The sequence below is a fragment of the Stegostoma tigrinum genome, chromosome 9 (assembly GCF_030684315.1).
Source record: "Stegostoma tigrinum isolate sSteTig4 chromosome 9, sSteTig4.hap1, whole genome shotgun sequence".
NCBI lineage: Eukaryota > Metazoa > Chordata > Chondrichthyes > Orectolobiformes > Stegostomatidae > Stegostoma > Stegostoma tigrinum.
This window is the reverse complement of record NC_081362.1, coordinates 39,017,872-39,043,140: the sequence shown is the minus strand read 5'-3', so window position 1 is coordinate 39,043,140 and position 25,269 is coordinate 39,017,872. Positions and strand designations below refer to the sequence as shown.

Here is a 25,269-nt window from a genome sequence, read left to right as displayed (position 1 = left end):
ATCTAATCCCTTGTCATCCTCATGTGTTTGCACTGTGCTTGCGCTTCATCTCCCTGCCCTAGACATCACTGACAAACTCATCCACATCCACACTATTTAACACACATTAGGCTGGGAAATAATAGAGATGTTGTATGCATTGCAGCCTAGTCTAACCTAGAGCTGCATGCAGGTCCCCATTCATAAAGCATCCCTGTAGCCTGCAACCTGGAATGTTACCTACACAGCCATAGAACACACCACTCAGATCCCTATAAGACCCATTAAACAGATCCACAGTCTCACCACGAAACCCTGCTTTAGTAAACCACCCCAACACCTGCACCTGACTCCCTCTGATTCTCCAGGGATCTGAAATCTCTTGCTAATTACCACCCCTAATCCCCGAGATTCCCTCCACTGCTTCCATCTCCCACCACCAACTTGCCTCCTCAATTACTTATTCTAATCACTTACTCATATACATGACCATACCCCTTCACCTGCCAACCACCTCAATCCTCCATCTAACTTTAATGTTACCCCATAACCCTCTTGCCAACCTTATCCCTTCACCCACCTGGCACTGCAAACCTTCACCCAGTCACCATCCTGTTCTGTCACCTGACAGTCTATTCCTCAATCAGTTGCTACACTAGCCCCTCACCCACTGTCAACCTAGCTCATTACCCACCCTGGTATGCTATTCAACCCACCTACCACCCTACTCCCCACCCATTTGCCACGTTAACATTTTCATCCACCCACAAGATGCTGCCAGTGGTTTAAACATCAAATCCATTTCACTGCTCAATGTGGAGAATCCTGGACTGCATTAGACTGTTTCATTGGACCCAGAGTTTGAGTGGAGAACTTCTTGGAATGTAACTGTGCTTTCTTTCATTTGATCTGGATCAAAAATAAGGGTTTCCAATCCTCATTGGAAGATTTGAGCTAAAATGACATAGCTTTCATCATATGCTCAACTACGTTTCTTTTTGCAGTGAGATGTCAAAACCAGCCTGCTCTTTTGATATTGTTTATGGAGAATTAAAAAGCTTTGATATAATTCAGAATTACAAAAAAATGATAAATTCAAATGATACACTCCATGATAAAGTAGCTACATTAAAATGAACTGAAGATAACAATCAAAACTGGGAGAATGGCATACCTACTGATCATTGACTTCTGAGCATTGAGATGTTTTTCTGCATCTTTATGGGACAAATCAGTAGACGTTTTTAAAAAAAAGCTTAAAAAATCATTTGGCTATAATATTGCATTAATTTTGTCAAAAATCAGAAATTTCATAATGATGGTTACTTTTCTTTCTTTGCAGAGTATATGATGAAAATGTTGAACCAATATCTCCTGTAAAATCACTCAGCACTGGAGAAAACATATATGAAGAGTGAAACAAGCAAATTGGACTTCAAAACATGTCCCTCTTTCAATGATGGAAAATCAGAAGTGCGTTGTTTGTTTTTTTTCAATTACAGCTAAAGAAAAAGACTTTTGAAATTGGGAAAGTTAAAAATCACAAGTATCTTGAAGTATATCTGTTTATTCTTGTCATATTCTCCCTGATGTAACAGCTGATCTTTGCATTATTACCTGTGAACGAATGAATTGAATTTCTCAAGAAAACACAGATTAAAATTGGATAAAAATGATTGTTTAATTTAGTGAGAACACTTATCCAATTTTCAGTTCATCCAATTTTCCTCAAAATTGTAAAACATAACTACCTAATCTGTTGCAAGGATTCCTCTTGAAGAGTGCTCGCAAAAGGCTTTGGGCTTCTGGGCTTAAGAATTGTGGCATTCCCAGTTTAGCTCTAGAAGATACACAGACAGCAAATATCAATGAACAAAATAGACAAAAGTTATTTAAAAGTATTTTGAAATAATCTATTCTCTTGTCCCACAGATTATGTTAATTCTGACTTTCACCTCTTCTCCTTAAATGAGCGTATTGCGCCAAGCTGAAAGCTGATACTTCTACTAATTGGTTGCAAGGTTGAATTTAATGCTACTGGACAACCAGAATAGGCAGTCCACCTGAATGCAAACCTATCCTTTTCTTCATCCTACACCTGTAAATGGATTTCCCAGCAGAGGTCATTGGATAGTGATCAGGAATGGAAACTCTGCTTGATACTTCTTATCTCTCTAGTCTAACAATGTTAAATAAAATTGTCATAGACCCACTGCACCCTGGATAAAACTGACAAAATATGAAATTTAGGACCTTCCTGGCTTGCACTATACTAGTGCAGTTCGGGGGAAAAAGAGGAGAGAAACCTGGTGGGAATAGTTTATAGCTGTCTCACTGCTAATATTAGTTGCAGGGTTCGAAAGAGAACAAATGAAAAAAATTAGAGGAGCACTTAACAATACAAATTATGGAAAAACTTTAATGTTCACATAGATTGGATGAACTAAATTGGCAACTGTAGTTAGATGAAATGTTCATGAGAGAAACAATGAGGTAACAGGCTTTTTAAAATCTAGTCTTGTGTAATGAGACAGTGTTAATTAATACATTCAAAGCATAGGATCCATTGCAGCTTAGTGACTTAGACCCAGCTGAATCGTGACAAATATTTTGGCAGGGAACTTTCCCAGATCTATTGGACAGAGTTAAAGCCAGATCTGCAAGGCAGAGAGAATCTGAGTGTAGATTCTGAAGGAATAGAAGTGAAACTCGAAATAAAAGTCAGAAATTTGCCGATTGTTGAGAAAGCAAAGAGTATGTGATGCTTGAAATTAGGTTCACCACTTACGTCAGCTGAATGGTCCTAGTATTCTAACGGAACTGAAGGAAGAAATAGCAGAGATTCTGGCCATCTTTTTCTAATTCTGGCACTGGCCATGTAATACCAGAAGACTGGAGGGCCACTAATGTTTTATCATTATATAAAGGACGGAAGAGGTAAACTGAGCAATTACAAACCCGTTAGTTGAAACCTGGTGATAGGCAAATTATTGAAAAAATCATGAGAAACATATGAATTGTTACTTAGAGGGGCATGGATTAATTAAGGATGGTTAGCACAGATTTATTAACAGAAAATTGTGTCTAATTAACTTGATGAAATAGATTAAAGAGGCAACATAACAGCCCAGAGTAAAGAGCAGGATGATAAATTTGCTACTGTAAAAACAGATTTCAGAAAGGTTAGATGACAAGATCCTACAAGAGAACTGGTCAAAAACTTAAAAGTTCATAGGATCCAATAGAATATGGTGAATTCAATCCAAAATATTTAAGCTACTGAAAGTAAAGGGTTGATGGATGCTTTTGTGATTCAGATAAGTCAGCACAGATATTCCTGAATGGGAAATCATTTTGTCAAATAAGACAAGGGCTATTAGTGCAAATAACATATTTTGATTTTCAAAAAGCATTGGTTAAGTGTACCATCCAAAATTTACTTCAGTTTGTGTTAATATTTTAGTTTGGATTAGAATTGGTTGACATGCTGTAAAATGAGAATAAAAGCAAAATGTGCCTAATAAGGTACCTCCTGGATCAATTCTGATTATCAGCTATTTACTATTCATTGCAATGATTTAAAGAAGGTAATTGAGTATAATGTATCTACATTTGTTGATGATGCAAAATTTGATGGGAGACTAAAGTGTGAGAAGAACACAAAAAGGTTGCAAAGGGACACATACATGAATGGGTGACAAGGTGGCAAATAGAGTAAATACAGGATGAAAGAGAAATTTGGCAGCAAGGAGACAAAAGGATATCCTTTGAAAAGGCAAGACTAATATATATTTGTATTCATAGTTTAGGATCCTTGTACAAGAAAGTTAACACCCAGGTATATCAAGCAATTAGAATGACAAATGGCATGTCAGCTTTTATTGTAACGTGGCAGAGTTTAACAGTAAGGAAATAATGTTGCAAATATACGTACCATTTGTGAAACTATTCATAGAATATTGTGCACAATTTCGGTCTCTGTAGCCAAGGAAGGACATAAACACAGACCTCAGATGGCCAATGACAAAAACTTCACAGCACTAATTCCTGGGATGAAAAGCGATGTGGAGGTGCTAGTGTTGGACTGGTGTGGACAAGGTCAAAAATCACACAACACCAAGTTACAGTCCAACAGGTTGATTTGAAAACACAAGCTTTCGGAGTCTTGCTCTTTCATCTGTTGGACTATAACCTGGTGTTGTGTGATTTTTGACCTTGGGATGAGAATTGTTCTAGTAGGAGAGATTAAACAAACTGGGCCTTTATTCTTTATTTTAAAAAGAGAAAATGATGGAAATACTCAAAATGCAACACTGTGGAAGAGATCAGAAATTTCAGGTTAATGATGCTTCAACACTGGTGAAAAGTCATTGACCTAAAACTTTGGATGGAATTTTACATGTCCCCTCAGAGGGGAAGGGGGAGCTGTGATAAGCTCATCCACTGAAATTGGCAGTCTTCCCACCATCTGTAAATAAATTGTTAAGAGTGAATTGAGTTAGTCTGACCCTAATATTAACTTGCTCCCTTTTAAAAAACTATTTTAAAGGTAAGGCAGGAAAGATGTTATTACCTCCAGAGCATGTCCTTTGTATATGGGGGACCCACTCCCAGAAGATATTACATTGCCTTCCTTGCTCCTTATGTGGAATTTGAAATTCACCCCTCCCTCCCACATCCCTAAAGTCACCATACACTCTTCATTCAATGCTCCTAGCTTGCCTGGGACTGAGACCCAGTGGGACCTTGTGCTTGAGACTGGTTGCAGTCCCAACAGTGCCCATTATGTAGCTCTGGCACTGCTAGGACTGGTGAAGATGTCATCCAATTTGATTTGCTGGTAGCTCTAGTCGATGCATCTTCCTCCCATTGAGGGCTGAGTCCCATACTCACTTATCGCATCCATACTGTATTGTGTTTATGGTTCAGGATTCTCCAAGTCTGTTGACTCACCACTGACTTTCCTTCTGTGGTAGGGATGAGAGGCCACCACACTCCCAGCTCCCATTCTCACCGCAACCCCCCACCAAACTTTTTGTCTGTTAACTCTAGGTCTCTCCACAGATGCTGTCAGATCTACTGAGTATTTCCAGCATTGTCTGTTTTTATATCAGATTTTCAGTATCTGCAATATATTGCTTTAACTAAACTCTCTGGGGAACATTGAGAGAAGATCTCATTGAAATGTAAGCAACAATTTTAAGGGCTTGCTAATGCAGATTACTGAGAAGCTGTTTCCTCTGGAGGTGACGAGATATTTCTTCAATCAGATGATGATGAAATGTTGCCATTCCAAAGGGATGTGGTTGCTTAGTCATTCACTATGCTGGAGGTAAAGATCGATAACCTTTGGGCACTAAATGAGTCAAGGTATATTGGGATTTGCTGGAAAAGTACAGTTGAGGGAAAAGGAAAGTCATGTAACCATTCAGTTGTGGAGCATGCTGATGTGATCATTATGAACCATTCCTGTTCGTATTTTTTGCTTTTTTTAATGTTGGGTTGATTCAATGAAATATTAACATAAATGTTCATTCATTTCACATGACAACAAAATAGCAAACATTTTGTCTGCCTCAGATTAATATGTTTGTACCAAATCAGTCTCAACCTTTTGGCAGTACTATAATGTGGAACCCAAAAACTGGGATGAATTATTTAAGAAAATTTTAAAAAGGCTCATTCCTTACTTACATTGTGTGACAGCCCATTTTCTATGTAACAAGGGTAAGGAATTGAAGGCTTAATGTATGTTTGTAACAGTGTTACCGAATTTAAAATATTCAGCTCTTATTTACCTTCCCTACTGAGGTGTGTGGAGCTACTTAGATCTATTCAATGCCTTCTCTTCATAATGCATTCAAGATACCTCTTTTGATTTCCTCTTTTGAGGTAATTCATCAATGTTTGATTTTGGCCTTGGTCAGAGGGCAAGAGAAAAGGCACATTCCAGCATAGGTACATGATTGAACGCAACTTTAGAAGTCAGGATTATGAAAATCCTACATACAGCTTTGCTTGTAAGAAAACTGCTGAAACTCATCACAGATGCAGCAGAAAGACTGGAACATTGACAGCAGGCTAAGACGTAAACCTTCAACTGAAGGGTCAACCATGTAGCCTCTTTTTGCCAAAGCATAAGCAATGCTTCTCTCTCACAGTTTGCTGCTTCAGGTAAGTTATCAGTAATGCACTGATTCTAAGTTCTTTAATCAGTGAATTAATCTTACAATTTTTAAACAAAAACTTACTTACTTGAGTATAAGTGCCATGGTTTCTTTCCTGTCCTTGCCTTGGAAAGGCAACGACCCTGTTAACATCTCAAACTAGGCAATAAAACCAAAACATACATTAGAGATATCATCAAAGTCAGATAAATAGTCAACATCACCTAAAGACACATCATTCACCTATTCAATCTATTCACTTCATTCAGTGACAGAAGTGAATATGTACATGACCGGCACATGCTTTTGAACTGTTGTAAGCATTCAGTATGGATTGTAGTTTTGATTGCCTTTCTTTTGTTTACAACTTTATTTTATAAGTTCTTTGGTTAACAGTTGAGTAAAGCTACAGACACCAAGAACATAAAAGATATCTGACCAATTCAACCATACTGCTTTTTGCGTGAACTTGGAATTAATTGTCCAGGGTGCTTTTGGGAGAATTTCAAACTATCAATGGATTACTTGTGTGCCAACAGTCCAGGTTCAGATATTCTGTACCTTATCATCTGCGTGCAAAGAACACAGAGCTAATTGGTACAGGCACAGCAAAACGCTAAGATTTCTGCTCCTCTGTTTTGCGTAGGTTCAAAATAAGTGGCAGGTGTCAGTGTCAATTATCCAGTATGAACAAGGTTTGCTTTGGGGACAAAGGACTGTGTGAACATCACTACATTCTTGTATAGCTATTGAAATATTCTGTATCCAAATTAGTTTGCAGGGTTGAGTCCAATAGAAATTTAATCTACTGTGAAATAAATTGTTTGGCAGCAGTGTCTTTGGGGATGTCCTAATCTTCTTCACGACTCATCTCTCTTCACAAATGCTGTCAAACCTGCCGAGGTTCTCCAGCATTTTCTGTTTTTATTTCAGTGCGCCAGCATCCATTTTGCATTTACTTTCCAGAATACAGTCTGCTGTATTGTAGACCACAATTGATAATATCAGTATAACTATTTGCCATTCATGTTTGATTCTTGGTAGAATGAGCTCACAGACCACCTGTACAAGGCCAGCAATTCACTTTCATTCATGCAAGGTTTATCCCAGGCCTCAAAATTCATAAAAGGGAAAATCTGACAAGGTTGCATACTATTGACACTCTACCAATACATGGTAATGGAAGTAATGGGCAAACGAATGAGCATAGCATCAAAGGGGAGAGAAGGATGCATGCACTCTGGATAATCAGTAAAGAATACAGCATATGATTTACCAGACATCAAAGAAGTTACAATTGTTATAATTGTATCCTTGCTATCTTTTGAGATCTATAGTTTCCTTTGCTTGATTGCCCGGTGTGTGAATAATTTCAGGTGCCATTTGGGAGGTCTATCTTTCTGATTATAACCTGGAGTCCGATAGAATATGTTATTGTTCTGAATTCAACAATTTATATTCAAAACTTGAATCCTCAAGCTACTCCCTCAAACCAATTTCCACCTCTGTGGTTTCCCATATGTTTATCTCTATCCCATTATTTGTCAACACATCAAGTTAAACACGCACAAGAATTATTCTAAAAATATCAGAAAATTAATTAACCACTGTATAACCACATCATTGAATGCTCATAATAATATCTATATTCCCAAGATTATTTACTGCTTGTGACACCAGTTTTATAATCTGCTGAGAAAAAAAAGCTTGATATCTTGGCCTATTTAATCATTTGTATTGAAATTGAATCAAGATAGCAGATCACTGGGCAAAAAATGACCTTTGGCAAACCATTAATAGATGAATGGTAACATGTACTTGTTTAACAATAAAGATATTACACTAGTTGAGAAAAACCAGCAGCATCTGCTATGTCATTGACCATGGTGCTTTTGTTCTCAGATATGACAGGAACACTTGGCATTATAAAACATTTTTCATTTTGCTGTACTTCTGTGGTAATTACTATTTCTATGCCCAGTGTTAACACTGTTACTTTTATTTTCAAAACAACTTTATACTGTTCATTAACGGTCTTTATAAACAATCTGCCAGAATTAACTTCTGGAGAAGTAAAGATAGAGTTTCTCACTTATGGCGATTACATATTACGAACAGATCCTTCAAGGAGTTAGAAGTCTGCATATTTCTGCAGAACTCATCCTATGGATTGCTAAACCTACTAAGAGTCAAATGAAACGTAAGAGGCACTGCTTAACAAAGACATGACCACATATAGAAAGGCACTTTACAAAGCAGCCACATTAGGGTCACATCCAATGGTCACAGATAAACAGTGGAAAGCCACTGATCTGCAGATTAGTGTCATCAAGGACCTATTAAAGTTTCATTCTTATATTATGTTCTTCTAGGTGACAATTTAGGCAGCTGAATCAGACTGGACCACACTCAATCCAGTGTTCTGTTCTCAAAGTGGAAATGAAAGATGTAGGGACAGTGGCAGCCATTGTTCATATGCATTCCCTCCCCCAGCAACACCTGTTATACCAGCCAGGCTACAGCTTCAACCATCAAGGTCATGCCCAGTCAGCTGTAGCTGTTTTAAGAGTCGGAGGAACATGTCTAGCCTTATTCCCATTTTCTCCAAAAGGGTATAAGATCACTAGAAATAGGAGGTGGAGGCTATTTGGTCCTTCGAGCCTGCTCTGCCATTCAACTGGATCCTTTTATGGTATCAGTTCTACTCACCGCTCGCTCACCATGACACTTAGTTCCTTTACTGTTCAAAGATCTATCTATCCTTGCCTTATAAACATTCAATGAGGCAACTTCAACTGCTTCACTGGGCAGGAAATTCCACAGATTCACAACCTTTTGGTTGAAGAAGTTCCAATTAAGCAGGTGCTTTCCATTCCAACATACTTCCCTGGTCTAAAAGTGTTCTGGTAGTGGGAACAGCATACATGAGACTAAGCCAGCTTTCCCATGTACCATTCTCAATAGCTGTTTAATTCTGCTTGAAATAAGATAGATATGTTATATTGCTATACCAGAAAGGCATCAAAACTGATTCCTGGATAAAGGGCACCAATGTAAACAATGACATTTGGTTGTTGCACTACCTCTGAATATGATTAAAAGCAAGCATTGGCTGTTTATGCCAATCATGGAACGAATTTGAAAACTGCCTATTCCTACGAGGGTGCCATTTACAAAGCTGTAGAGTTGAAGGAACCTTGCCATTGTGAAAAAGTTATGCACTTAGCCAAGCCAAAGCCACCTTTCCACAGGAAAGGTCGTGTGCTTATAAACACATCAACAAGTATCTTAATACATATATATGCAATGCAAATTTCCTAATAGAACATAGAACATAGAACAATACAGCGTAGAACAGGCCCTTCAGCCCTCAATGTTGCACCGACCTGTGAACTAATGTAAGCCGATCCCCCTACACTATCCCATCATCATCGATGACACATCCGTGTCATCTAATATGGCACATCTTCCTTCCTGCAACTTGGAAGAGGATGCAAGCTTCATGCTGTGGTAAATTTCACTTCTACAGGCTGAATCATCTTTATTTCAGATGATGTCACCCTGCAGTAGAACTCTGACAGCTTGGCTTATGGAGCTGACAACTTTTTATACACTTAAGAGTTGTGGCCTTTGCTGGTTCATCCAGCATTTAAGGTCCATCCTTGATTGCCTTCAAGAAGGTGGTGGTGAGCTTCCTTCTTGAACTCCTGCAGTCCATTTGGTGTAAGTTCATGCACAGAGAAGCAGTTCCAAGATTTCGACTCAGTGGCACGGAAGGAATGATGATATATTTCAGGGTCAGGATGGTGATAGGCTTAGAGGAGATCTTGTAGTTGGTGGCATTCCCAAATATTTGTTGCCTGTGTCATGCTAGATGGAAGAATCATTTGGGCTACAGTTTGGAAGATTCTGTTTAATGAGCCTGGGTGAATTTCCGTCATGCATCCTGTAAATGGTACACACTGTTGCTCCTGAGCATTGATGGGTGGAGGGCATGAATCTTTATTTGTCTGGTGCCTATTAAGTGGGTTCTTTTGTCCTGTCAAGCACCTTCACAGTTTTTGGAGCTGTACTCATCCTGGCACAAATGGAATATTCCAACACATTTCTTATTGCCTTGTTGATGGTGTACAAGCTTTGGGAGTCATCAGTCAGGAGTCAGGAGGTGCGTTACTTGCTGCAGAATTTCCAGTCTCTGACCCATTCTTTTAGTCACACTATTTATATGGCTAGACCAGTTCAGGTTTCTGGTCAATAGTAATCCCCAGGATTGATTGATCTATTGTTGTCACATGTAGTGAGATGCAGTGGAAAGAGTTGGTTTTTGTGCTATACAGGCAGATTGTACCATACAAAGTGCATCACAGTTGAACAACAGAATGCAGAATAGTGTTACAGCCATAGAGAAGGTGTAGAGAGAAAGATCAGAATTAACATTTCAGAGGTCCGTTCAAAAATTGATAATAGTGGGGAAGAAGCTGTTATCGTATCTATTCATGCATGTATTCAAACTTTTATATCTTTTGTCTGATGGAAGAGGGTGGAAAAGAGTATAACTGTGGTGGGAGAGGTCTTTGATAGTGTTGGTTGTTTTCCTGAGACAGTGGGAAGTATAGATGGAGTAAATGGTTGGAAAGCTGAAGCCCAGTGATGGACTGGGATATAGTCATAGTTCTCTGCAGTTTCTGTGGTTTTGGAAAGATCAGTTGTCATACCACACCGTGATACATTCAGGTAGGATGCTTTCTATGGCACATCTATAAAAATTAGTAGGAGTTCTTGTGGACATGCCAAATTTCCTTAGTCTCCTGCGGAAGTAGAAGTGTTGTCGTACTTTATTGACCATTGCATTGATGTGGGTGGACCTGGACAGATTTTTGGTGATCATCTCTCCCATGAACTTGACACTCTTTACCATCTCCACCTCAGCACCATTGATAGAGACAAGAATGGGCCCTCCATTTGGCTTCCCAAAGTGAATGACCAGCTCCTGCATTTTTCTGACTCAGATGGAGAGATTATAAGGCCATTAGACCATAAGACATAGGAGTGGAAGTAAGGCCATTCGGCCCATTAAGTCCACTCCACCATTTAATCATGGCTGATGGGCATTTCAGCTCCACCTAACCGCACTCTCCCCGAAGCCCTTAATTCCTTGCGAGATCAAGAATTTATCAATCTCTGCCTTGAAAACATTTAACGTCCCGGCCTCCACTGCGTTCCGTGGCAATGAATTCCACAGATCCACCACTCTCTGGCTGAAGAAATGTCTCTTCATTTCCGTTCTAAATTGACCCCCTCTAATTCTTAGCCTGTGCCCACGGGTCCTAGTCTCCCTGCCTAACAGAAACAACTTCCCAGCATCCACCCTTTCTAAGCCATGCATTATCTTGTAAGTTTCTATTAGATCTCCCCTCCACCTTCTAAACTCTAATGAATACAGTCCCAGGATCCTCAGCCGTTCATCGTATGTTCGGCCTACTATTCCAGGGATCATCTGTGTGAATCTCCACTGGACATGCACCAGTGCCAGTATGTCCTTCCTGAGGTGTAGGGCCCAAAATTGGACACAGTAATCTAAATGGGGCCTAACTAGAGCTTTATAAAGTCTCAGACCACCATCTTTACATCATGCCACCAAGCACTCTGTCTCTTCCCTGCATTCTGTCTCATTGCTGTTTGAGATCCAAACTACAATTGTGTTGTGACCAGCAAACTTGTAAGTGGAGTTGGGGTGGAACTTGGCCACCCAGTCATGAGCGTATAAGGAATTTGGAAGGGGGCTGAGTATATGACTTTGCGGGGCACTGGTGCTGAAGATTTCATGGAGGAGAGTTGTTGCCTATTCTGACTGATTGTGGTCCATGAGTTAGGAATCATAGTATAGAATTATAGAAACCCTTCATGTGGGAGCAGGCTTTTCAACCCATTGAGTCCATGCTGACCCTCCAAAGAGCATCCCACCCAGGCCTACCCCTGTGCCCACCTTAACCCTGCATTTTGCATGGGGCTAACCAATCTAGCCTGCACATCCCTAGACACTATTTGAAATTTAGCATTGCCAGTCTTTGGACTCTGGGAGGAAACCAGAGCAAAGCCATGTTGACATGGGGAGAATGCACAAACTCCACACAGACAGTCATCTCACGGTGGAATTGAACCTGGGTCCGTGGCGCTGTGAGGCAGCAGTGCTGACCACTGAGCCACTGTGCTGCCATTGGAAGTCAAGGATCTGGTTACAGAGTGGGGCGCTGAGAGCTAGGACTTGGAGTTTATAGACGAGTTTGTTTGGAATTATGGTGTTGAATGCTGAACTGTAGTCAACAAGTAGGAGACTGACATAAAGTATTGTTGTGATCCAAATGTTTCAGAGATGGTTGTAACACCAGGGAGATGATGTCTGCTGTGGGCCTGTTCTGCTGGTAGGCAAATTGCAAAGAATCAAGACAATTTTGTAGGCTAGAATTAATGTGAGTCATGACTAATCTCTCAAAGCTGTATAATTACAGTTGTCAGAACCATTGGGCAGCAGTCATTGAAGTATGTTGCACAATTTTTCTTTGTCACCAGGATGATGGTGGTCTTTTTGAAGTTGGTGGGGACTTCAGATCGGAGTAAGGAAACGTTAAAGATGTCTGCGAATACTCCCTACTCCCGCCAGACGGTCCTCACAGGAACTGAGTGCACAGCCAGGGATGCTATCTGGGCCAGTCACTATAATGATAGTGGATAATGATAGTGGGGATTCAGTGATGGGAAGGCCTTTGCATGTCAAGTGTTGATGGGCAGATTCTCTCTTGATGGAAATGGTCATTTACAGGCACTTGTGTGGCATGAATGTCATTTGTCATTTGCCAGTACACTCTTGGATACTGTCCAGTTCTTAGTGCATTTGGACATGGTTGCTTCAATATCTGAGAAGTTACAAATGATGCTGGGCTTTGTGCAAGTGTCAGCAGATGAAGTAACACAGTTAAGGAAGCTTTGATACTCCCAGATATTTGTGCAGTGATTTACAACAACAGAACCTGGTGTCATCATATTGTGAACAAAGGACTTCATCTATTATTACAAATAATTGAATGCAGTTTCTCTCATCTAAATCATGTAACACTATTGCTAAATCAAACTGCTAGCAGCCGAATGGTACTACACTATAATCTACCATTTATTGGTCTTCCATATTCCACATTCCTTCACCTCTACTATGTTTGCTTAAAATCAGCGTAGACCACAAGCACCAAGCATTCCTAAAAATGAAGTATCTCAGTCTGTTGGTGCTACAAGACAGGACAACCCAAACATAAAACAACAGAAGCAGCATGCTTTAGAGAGAGAAAAAGAATCTGACAAACAACAAATTATGTCAAAACTTGATAACCCTGGCAGGTAAGTTATGAACAGAGGTAAACAATTAAACATTTAATGGGAGAAGACAATTCCTTTAACATTCTCATTCAGGCTGAAGTATTTTGAATCATGCTCAATCAGAAGCACTAAGTAACAGATCCACCTTGACTCCCCTTTCTAAGTGCCCCACTGTCACAGATACCAGTCTTCATGCAATTTGATACATGCCACACAGTACCAAAAATGGCTGAGTGCAATAGATTAAGCAAAGGTCATGGGCTGCAATAATATTCTTACTACAGAGCTGAAGATTTCACCTCTAAATTTATCCAGGCTACTATTTCCAATATGGCTGCAATGCTGGCAGACACCCAACAATGTGGAAAACTTCAAGGTATAGATTAATCAGTATTCCATGTCTTTATCCTTATTAACCTTGAGAAAGTGGTCGTAAGCCATCTTTAATCGTTGCAGCCCATTGGCATAAGTACATCGCTAGTGTTGTTTGGAAATGAAGTTCAAGTTCTGGACCAGTAACAGGGGGAGGATAGTGATACAATTCTGAGTCAGAATGGCATGTGATTTAGAGGAAAACCTGCTGGTGATTTGTTTTATCCCATTCACCCATTTCCTTTGTTCTTGGGTGTAGAAGATATGGGTGTAGAAGATACGGGTGATTGAAATTGGGTGAGTTGCTGCAGAACATCTTATAGACAGTACACTGCTACCAGTATGGACTGATGGTTGACAGATTGCATGTTGAAGGTGATGGAAGCAATGCCAAATTAGCAGGTCGCTTTGTCCCAGATTGTGTTGAGCTGATTTGATGTTGTGAAGGTTGCCTTCATCAAGGCAGATGGAGAATATTCCATCTCCTGTCTGATTAATACCTTGTTAGGTGTTACACAGGCTTTGGGGAGTTAGCAAGTAAATGTCCTCTTTAGAATTTCCTGACTCAATCTTACTCATCTCACCACAAAATTTATATAGCTAGAATGGTTAGGTTTCTGGTCAATGGTTAGCTGAGGAAGTTTATGGTAGAACATTCCGCAATGATAATACTGTGAAGTGTCAAGTGAGGATCGCTAAATTTTCTGTTTGTGGAAATAATCATTGTTTGGCACCTGTGTGGTACCAAAGGTACTTGCACTTATCAGTTCTAGGCTAAATGCTGTCCAGATCTTGCCACATATGGACTCTTCAGCATCTGAGGCGTTGTGACTCTCACTGAAAATTTTGTAATTGTTTGCACATATCCCCATGCACATGACCCTATGATGTAGCAAAATACATTGACAAAGCAGCTGAAAATATTTATGTTCAGGAAATCCATGAAACTGCTGTCAGCCTATTCCCAATCAGCATTAGTGCAAGCAAGTTTCAATTTCACACTACTAGCCAATACGCCAATATTCATTTTGGGCCATCTTTCAGGACCACCACTTTCCAGAGCTTACACAGGTTAAATATCTGAGGTGAGATTGATTGTTCTTGGCATCAAGCAGCTACTGACCAAGCTGGGACCAAAAAGCCACATTAAAACTAAACTCCATCTGCTTCAGAGAAAACCTTCTATTCAGTGGTATAATACATAGCGCATCTTGATAGAGATCAAACATTCTATCTCAAGTTATCACTGTAGGAGTTCCTCCGGGAAAAATCCTAGATCCAACTATTATCAGCTGCAGAGTTAGAATCTCTGCATCATAAAATATGAACAGGGGCTATTTACCAATGAATGCATAATCATCAGCTCAATTTGCATTTCCTCAGATATTGAGGCAGTTCAAATCGACAGGCAGTAAGGCTTGCACAACATTCAAAAAGAAGGAATCTAAACATCTCTTCATGATAGTTAATCACATTGCCATCATTGAATCTCCAATCAGTTACATCCTGGGCATCACCCTGGACCAGGAACTTAACTGAACCAGCTTCACAAATGCTGTTTCTGCCTCCCCGAAACCTCTTATCCACCTACAACATACAGGTTAAGTGTATGCTGAGATAGCGCCAACATGTCTGGACAGATGCAATTGCAACAACACTCAAGAAGTCCAACACCATTGAGGCAGAATACTGGCTGATCAGATTCCATCCACTGGCTAAATTTTCTTTACCATGTTATGGCTACACTGTGTCATATCTAAAGTACGTCACGCAGCAACTCACCAAGGATTCTTTCACAAGACCTTTCAAATACGTAATTTTTACTGCCTTGTAGGACAAGGCACAGGTTCAGTATGACACCACCGAATGGAAAGTTTTCTCTGAAGCTGGTGGAGTTTAATTTAACGTGCTTCTTGGTCCTAACTTGGTCAATGGCTGCCTTAACGCCAAGAACAGTTGCAGTTGTCAGTGAAGGATGCTCAAAAGAAATAGGTATATGTTGTTGCCATTTTGCAGTGAGAAAGTTGGCAGAAAGGATATCCTAATAGTAGTTGAACGGCCAGTAGCCGATCTGTGTTGATGTTCCTGTCACAGGTAGACTCTGAAGCCCATCTTTTCATTGCATTAAGTCCCTTGGTTATGCTAAAAGGAAACTCAGCCTGTTTACATGTCCTACTCGAAGAAATTAAGCAAGACCTGTGCTGCACAGTTTTTCAGGTGTTATCTAATTTTAAAAATCAATGCAACATCAGGAGAAACAGCCAGTTGAGGAATTCAGGGTCCCAAGGTCGGAGTTACATAGGAGTACAAGTGGAGGAAGATATACACTGGATTTTCACGGAATTGGGAAGGCTATGTGGCTGTTAAAACCTGGATAGAGAAGGTCCGGCACCTCTTCCAACAGATACAAATGTTACCAATAGGAGAAAGTGAGTGGGTGTGATTCACGAGAGAAACGTTCAAATTCAGTGTTCAAACAGGCTCTGATTTGGATTTTACCTTAACCCACAGTGTAGGGTTATACTTTGATGGAAGGGATGTAAATGCTCTTAAAGGGCAGATCCATTCTATTTATCTGCTATCATGCCATTTTTTTAAAAACCCCACTTTCTGGAGTTAAAGAAAAAACTGCTGTCAGTTCTAAAAGCTTCTGCCAGACGTGTTTGATTGACAGAACATCTATTGCAAGTTAGGAAAGAAAAGTATCATTTGTTCATGCAGTTTCAATATATTTCTTTGTTGACATTTTCACTAGGGCTAGGATGTCATGATGAACACTTGGCCAAGTTTCAAAATCAACAACTATTTCAGCAGGTGATTCTGAATTCACAGTATGCTTGCCAGGTGCTATTAAATAATTGGCTGTCTTTGATGTGTATTTTGAGCAGCAGCTTGTAATTTTCTGGTGAGAGATTAGCCATTTAAGGCAATTTAGAAGCTTTGAATAGGAATTCTGAATGGGAATATTTTTTCACTTTCATGTGTGCAATTTATTTTTATTCCATCTCCATATGGGGCTTGGTGTCTGTCATTGCCTGATGACAGATGAGTGGTTATGGAGCTGATACGGAGGGTATGATGAGGCATGGGTTGGATAGGAGCGTGAGTAGCATTAAGTTTACATGGAGGTTCTTGGTGGGGAATGAGGGAAGCAAGAGTCAGCATTAAATTGGTATAAATGAGATGAGGGTGTTTGACAGGTGCAGCTCATGGGTCTATCAGCTTCTGAAATAACTGGGAGCAAGTCCCTAAGAACTGATTGAACCTATTTACTTGACTGCTTCAGCACTTCCTTTTCTGTAGTACACCTATGCTCTGCACAAGGGTCAGAAGCACAATTTGCAGTGCATTTCACTGGGCTGGTCCAGTGAGTTGGTGGAGTTTTCAAACTCAGCTGTCTGCCTGGATAAAAATAAAACGTTCCAGCACATACGGTCTAGGATCCCGGAAATCAGTGCTAGGGTGAAGGGGGCCATTATGACCATCAAATGAATGTCAGCTGTCTGCAAGCATAATTTAGCTTGCCCCGTAATCTGCTATTTCCTACTTGTCTGAATGTTTCTTCCCAAATGCCCAATTCCTTTCTGAAAGCCACAGATGTAGATGTCTTCAACATACCCTCAGGTGATACATTCTAAACAATCACTGTGCAAAATAGAAATTCCTACTACACTTTTTTTTTGAGAATCGAGAGGTTCTTGATCACTCCGCAAATATGAACAATTCCCCTCTGTTACTATTGCTAGACCCCATGTTGTTTCAGCCCACTCTATTAAATCTCCTTTCAACCTTCCCTAAAACAACTCCATTTTGTCCAATCTATCCATGAAACTAATGTTAGTCATCCCTGCAACCATTTCTACATTCTCTCTAAAACCTTCACATTCTTCCTCAAGTGTGTGCCTAGAATTAGGCATGATATTGAAGTTAAGGCCAAAACACTGTTATAAGACTACATCATTACTTCTTTCAGAGATAGTAGGAACTGCAGATGCTGGAGAATCTGAGATAACAAGGTGTAGACCTGGATGAACACAGCAGGCCAAGCAGCATCAGAGGAGCAGGAAAGCTGACACTTCGGGGTCTTGGTCCAAAACACCAGCTTTCCTGCTCCTCTGATGCTGCTTGGCCTGCTGCATTCATCCAGTTCTACACATCATTACTTCTTTGCTCTTTTTAACACTGTGCCATTTTTACAGCCCAGAATCTTTTCAAACATTTATTTTGTCCTACCTTTAATTTTTTTGTGCATAAACACTCCCAGGTCTCTCTATTTCAGAACCCCTTTTAGAAATTCACCCTAAATTAGCATTGACTCTTCTCATAGCCCCTTACCATACTCCCTATACACTCGTGACTGTATGGCCAAGTTCTGTCCTAGCTCCATCTACAAGTTTGCTAACAACACCACTGCCATAGACTTGATCTCAAACATTGACGAAACAGAATACAGGAAAGAGATAGAGTGTTTGGTGGCACAGTGTAAAGATAACAATATCTCCCTCCACTCACATCAGCAAAATGAAAGACTTCAGGAAGCAAGGTGGAGGACATGCCCCTTCTGCATTAAATGATGCTGAGGTGGAGATAGTCAAGAGCATGAAGTTCCTAACATCTCTCCATCCACATTGATGCTATAGTCGAGAAAGCACAACAATGTCTTCACTTCCTAGGGAGGCTAAGGAAATTCAGCACATCCATAAAGATTCTTATCAATTTTTATAGATGCACCACAGAAGGTATTCTACCCAGATGCATCATGGGTTGATGTGGCAACTGCTCTGCCCAGGAATGTAAGAAACTACAGAGTTGTGAACACAGCCCAATCCATCACACAAGCCAGCTTTCCATCTACTGACTCCATCTATACCTCCCTCTGTCTTAGGAAGCCAACATAATCAAAGACCCCTCCGCCATGCCAGTTATAATCTCTTCCAAACTCTTCCATTAGGCAGTAGATAAAAAAAACTTAACAAATTCAAGAACAGCTTCTTCCTGCTGTTATTAGACTCCTGAATGGACATCTCAAATTTTAAATTTAGTATTGATCTTGTTCTTTGTGTACCTTCACTGCAGTGTTGCATTGTGTTCTTCACTCTGTTCTATTACCCTAATACACTTTGTATGGCATAATCTTCCTGTATTGCATGCAAAACAAAACTTTTCACTGTTCCTAGGTACATGTGACAATAATGAAGCAAATCAAATCATTGCTCCAATAAAATGTGTCACTTCATATTTCTCAGCATCAAATTGCATGTGGCACATGTTGGCCCATTCTACCACACTGTTTATACTCTCTTGAAGTCAATCCATCTCCTCCCTGCAGTTCAAATATTTTAAAGTATTATATCTTTGCAAATGTTGAAGTTGTGCCCTATATATCCAAATCTCAATAATCAATGGAAATGAAGTGGTCTTAGTACCGATTTTTAGAGAACAGCATTGCATGTCTTCCTTCTGCCATTCACCAACAATTTCAGTTTCCTCTCAGTCAACTTTATAACCATATTTTCACAATCCCCCTCATTGTATAGACTCCAATGTTGTTGGGAAGCTAATTGTGAAGCAACTTATTGGGGGAGATTGAGAGTCAGGGATCCCTGAGAATTGGACCAGGGGGAGGGGGATCAGGAATTGGGGACCTTAAGGTGGGCCAAACTAAGTTTTTTTTTAGAGGCAATCTTTAGGCGTATATCCCTGAGTGCTCCCTAATGTCTCATGTTTGCCCTTAGCCAACACTCATTGTGTGTGCGAGAGAAAGAGAGTGGGGGGGGGGGGGGGGGGCGCAGATTGTGTGTGAGTATGTGCGCGTATATGTCGGCGCATGTATCTGTGTGTGAATCAGCCTGCTTTATGAATGGGAGGTAGTATTAGATTTGGGCTTTGAGTGGAATTCTTCTCTCTTTGTTGTTTCATAGGCACTGATGACAAAGTTAGAAAATATGGCAAGAATAAAAAAAGTCTAAACCTCAATGTCAATACAATTTTTCACCATAAATTTTAAATGGTGATTTCGCCAGTGACTGGACAATGTCCTTAATTTCATGCACTTGCATTTCATTACTTGCTCAACTTGCCTTATTTATACCTTCTAATTCTCCTTTCCTTCACAGAGAAAGTAGATGGTGCAAGTGCTTGACATGTAAAACAGAACGAGTACCTAGTGGCTGCAGTTCATCACTTGCTTGTCCTGGCCACCATTCAACTCTGTCTTCAAACAACGTCCAGAATGCTCCATGAACACCATTATCCTTGACCCTTTGTTCACTCAAATCAACACTGGCTAACCATCAGCCTTAGCACAACATCATGCCTGCTCTTAGACTCACACATCACTTCAGCCCTTCCGCTCTTTAATTTGGAGGTCAGGAACACTCAGGACTTGCATGCTGCTGCCAAGTTGCTTTGTACGCCAGGACGCACAAACATCACATGCATCTAAACAGGGTGCACATAACAGATCTTGGCTCAGTTTTTAGTATTCACATACTTCATGCTTATTTGAAAGTTGTCAACCTCCGTGGTTTGCATTGCTCATTAATGCAGAAGGAGATGCAAGAAGATTGTTATGGTGGAGAGCACTGAGCAGTTAAAGGGTTGGATTTTTCACTGGATAGCACCGGGCTACATCAATGTCATACGTGCAACATATGCCAACTGCTTGTGTGTCTAACACTGTCCACGTGCTTCAAGTGAATGGCCATGTCTGAAAGTCAAAGGTGAGCAATCCTTTGCGAGTTCGAGCAAGGTATAGTCAGCCAGGGGTGCCACCACAGTCAGTAAAGAGGCCTGGTTCCAGTTCAAGGGGTTGACCACAGTCAGCCAGATGCTCGGTCCTACCAGACTCCTTGTAACCCAGGATGAGGCCACAGTAAGTCCGGCAGATCAATCTGGAGATCACGGGTGGCTCCATTGGGATGCAGTGAAACAGCAGATTGGGAATGGACCATTTCTCCTACAATGTGACAGAGGAACTGAGTGTATTGGGAATAGATGGAAGGGCATTTAGTGGTCCTTCAGGAGTTGAAATGATGCTGAAGTGTCTGTATGAAGTGCAAAGGTCATGGAGGATGAGTAGCTCGTGAGGATGAGGTGAGTGAATGGTATCGTGGTGGATACCATGCAGATATTACTGAGAGGTGTAGTCCATGAGCCCAGGTGAGATGAGTGTGTAGTGTCAGAGTTAGAATAAGTGGTGAGGGGAAGGTAGGAGGAGGAAGATTGTACTGCCCATCCATGTGAAGTGCAGAAGATCATTCAGCTTCTTCCTGCACTGTTGAGCATTCTTTTCAACCCAGGCACAACAGTGACCTTGGCTGCCTCTTCTCCACTAGCCTATCCACCAGCACCTCCAGGTCCCTGCCTGTGAAATGATGGCTGAGCTTTGCTTTCTGGGCCACATCTTCAATGAATATGGTGGAGTACCACAGCATGATGACCAGCTCCTGGCTTGTAGCATCTGAAGTGGTGTGCAACTAACTCTTAAATACGGTCCCAGTAACACAAAAGCCAGAAGGTTCCAATAATGATGAGCACACCCAGCTTTCTATCCAGCGATTGTATCAGCAAGATGCCAAAGAGACCAGTGCATAATAATGAGGTGTAGAGTGGAAGATTATATGGAAAATGTTGTTATGAGCCACATATCAGGGTGCCATAAATTACACTGGACATTTTAACTATAATTGGGAAAATTCAGCCCAGCCCATGTCTTTAAATTCATGACAGGCTGGAAGAATGAGAGGGATCATGCGGCCTTTTCTGGATTCCACCTGATAATATGCTTGGATGGCTGAAGGTTAGTAGAGGGGCCTTTCTGGGAAGAGGGTTCAAGAGATTCAGGTTTGCAAACAATGCACTGCCTAGTTATGGTGAAAATAGATAGACTGTTAATCCCCAAATTGTATGAAGTTATTAAAATTGTCAAGCTTTGTAAACAATTGGACTTTAATCTTCCTATTTAATTTCAAGAATGAAGAAATATAGGGGTCTAGAAGATAGCCAATAATAAATTCTATCTGGATACAAAGCTCATATGATTTCATAATGCTATGGAGCTGGTTGTTGAGGGAGGAAGCCATTGGAGGATTTCATTAAAGAGTTTTCATAAAAGAATCACTGAACCAGTGTGGCTCTGTCATGATCAACAATGCAACATTACAAAAATCACATTGAGTTCAGAAGATATCCAACTGGCTGAACAAAAAGAAATTAATGATCATTTTGTACTCGTTCCTGGTGGATGAGATGTCTACTTGAAGGGCAGAGTAAAGTAATACTGTAGGGCAAAATTTTCAACAATTTTAAATGATAGGTAAGGGATATTTTCTGTAGTTTAGAGTGCAAATTGCTAATCAAAACACTGTTTAGTTAATGCTGTATGTAAGTCAGATGTTACAGTCAAAGTTCCATATGAAGTCATAGATAACACAGTATGGAGGTGGAAGAACACAGCAGGCCAGGCAGCATCAGAGGAACAGGAAAGTTGTCTGAAGAAAAGTCCCGACTTGAAACATCAACTTTCCTGCTCCTCTGATGCTGCCTGGCCTGCTGTGTTCTTTCAGCTTCATGCTGTGTCATCTCTGATTCCAGCATCTGCAATTCTTGCTATCCCAATATGAAATCATGTTGAGCATTCCTTTCATCCATTCGCTGGATATCTGAGTATTTTTTTTAAAATTGCTGGCCTCCACAGGGATCATAACTATAGTTTTCAGAACACAACAGCTTTCATATTGCTGTATAATTTAATTAATGCAATTTAAGTTCCTTTGTAGCAGTACAGAGGTCTCAGATTGCAGAAAGACCTCAATTCTCAGATATCATTGCTGCATGCTAATTCTATCTCATTCATATTTATTTCAAGCTGCTAATACTCACACGAAGAACTTCACTAGCAAACAGCAAAAGTTAATTTTATCAATGTCTTCATTGATAAGTCACCAAATATTGTTATACTTAGGCTGCAACTTTGAAAAATCTGACGGAAAGGACACAACAGCTATTAATATCCATTTACCACTGTTAAAAGAGGAAGTTAGTTCACTCACCATTAAAACACCAAAGGACCACCAGTCTGCACTTTGTGCATGACCACGCCGATTAACTACTTCGGGAGCCATATATTCTATTGTCCCACAGAAGGAATAGGCTCTTTTGTCATGGTCAACAGCCTCCTTGCTGAGTCCAAAGTCTGAGTAACAAGAATGACTTTTAGGTATGACTGAAATATTGTCAAGCTATCAGAAAAAACTACAATGAACTTAAATATTCTATTTCAATGCCGCTGGCTTTCATTCTCATTAACATTAATCTAAAATGTACTCACCTGTTATTTTAATGTGGCCATCTTCATCTAGAAGTACACTGAAATTCAAACAGCAGTACAAATGAAATAAAAAATGTCGCAACATAAAGAAATATTGAAATCCACTCCATATTTCTAATTTAGTTTTATTTCTAATGACAATGATATCTGCTGGAATACAGAACTAACTGTTGGCTCTCAGCACAAATTCTAGTCATTTTTCAAATGAGTCAGAGGCACAGAGTCACACAGCACGAAAACAGGGCCTTCGGTCCAACCAGTCCATGCCAACCATAATCCCAAACTAAACTAGCCCCACCTGCCTGCACTTATCCTGCACCCTATGGAGAGGACATCTGTCATTCACCTTTGCAAATCACTCATGATTTTATAAATGTCTATAAGATCACCTCGCAACCTCCTATGCTCTATTGAAACAAGTCCCAGCCTGTCTGACCTGTCTTTATAACTCAAATCCTCAATTCTTGGTAACATCCTGCTAAATCTTTTCCAAACCCTCTCCAGGTTAATAATGTCCTTCCTCATATTTATCCAAATTAAACTCCATCTGCCACTCTTCAGCCCATTGACCCAATTGATCAAAGTATTTTTGTAATCTTAAATAACCTTCTTCACCATCCACTTTATCACTAATTTTGGTGTTATTCACACATTTATTAACCATGTCTTCTATATTCTTAGTTTTATCATTTATATAAATGACAAACAAAACTGGACACAGCACCAGCTCCTGTAGAACACCATTAATAACAGGCCTCCAGTCCAAAAAGCAACCCTCCACCATCACAGTATAGAGCTGGAGGAACAGAGCAGGCTAGGCAGCATCAGAGGAGCAGGAAAGTTGATGATTTGGGTTGGGACCCTTCTTCAGAAATGGGGAGGGGAAAGAGAACAGGGAAAACAATAGAGAGAGGAGGGTGGGGCTGAGGAAGGAATGTGGAATGGTGATAGGTGAATGCAGGTAGGGAGTAGTGGGGATTAGTTAGCGGGAAGGGTAATGTGGATAGGTGGGGAAGAACCTGTCTATCTTCTTCCCAACCATCTGCCCTATCCTTCCTGCTGACCAATCCCCAAAACCCTCTACCTGCATCCAACCTATCACCACCCACCTCTCTTTCCCCAACCCCACCCATCTTTCCTCCTTTCTCCTTGACCTGATGTAACCTACCCATCTTCTCTCCCACCTACCTACCACACCCATCCCACTGACCAATCCCCATCACTGCCTACCTGCATTCACCTATTACCATCTCACACACCTTCCTCAGCTCCACCCTCCCCTCTCTATTTATTTCCTATCTCCCTTCTCCCTCCCCACTTCTGAAGAAGTGTCTTGATGTGAAATATCAACTTTCCTGCTCCTTTGATGCTACCTGGCCTGCAGTGTTCCTCCAACTCCACATTGTGTTGTTTCCAACTCCACCATCTGCAGTTCTTGCCACTTCCACCAGCAATCTCTGTCTCCTGCCATTCAGCCAATTTGTATCCAGTTGCCAAGCTCACCCTGAATCCCATGTGATCTAACTTTATTAATTAGGGAACCTTACCTAAAGTCCACGTAAACAATGTCTACTACTCTGCTCTCATAAATCTTCTTGGTTACTAACTCAAAAACTCAGTCAGGTTTGTGAGATACCATTTCCCTTGCACAAAACCATGCTGACTATCCCTCATCTTTCTACACATTTCCAAATGCATATAAATCCTATCTTTCAGAATCACCCACAATAACATACCAACCACTGGTCAGACTCACAGGTGTAGAGTTCCCAGGCTTCTCCTTACATCCCTTTTTAAACAAAGGCATTGTGCCTCAGTTGGGTGGCATGGTGGCTCAGTAGGGAGGCCTAGTGACTCAGTGGTTAGCACTGTTGTCTTACAGCACCCGTGACCTGGGGTTCAATATCAGTAGAGAGTTTGCACATTCTCCCAATGTCTGTATGTGTTTCCTCCATGTGTCCTTGTTTCTTGCTACAGTCCAAAGACATGCAGATTAGGTGGATTGGCCATGCTAAATTTCCCATAGTGTTCAGAGATGTGCAGGCTAGGTGG

At 40.6% G+C, this 25,269-nt stretch overlaps 1 protein-coding gene across 4 annotated transcripts in view; it reads right to left on the bottom strand.

Moving 5' to 3' along the window:
• LOC125454879 (ribosomal protein S6 kinase alpha-2) overlaps positions 1-25,269 on the bottom strand; it is a 427,165-nt gene that overhangs the window by 104,778 nt on the left and 297,118 nt on the right. For all 4 annotated transcript variants that reach the window (XR_009446145.1, XR_009446144.1, XR_007248111.2 and 1 more), the window contains 4 exons: positions 23,218-23,255; positions 22,940-23,082; positions 6,235-6,305; positions 1,731-1,819 (listed from right to left, as the gene is read on the bottom strand). Coding sequence is in view for 1 of the 4 variants with exons in the window: in XM_059648491.1 (XP_059504474.1) it covers positions 1,731-1,819; positions 6,235-6,305; positions 22,940-23,082; positions 23,218-23,255 (341 nt within the window). In the remaining 3 variants the exon portion in view is untranslated. The remainder of the gene's footprint in view (positions 1-1,730; positions 1,820-6,234; positions 6,306-22,939; positions 23,083-23,217; positions 23,256-25,269) is intronic.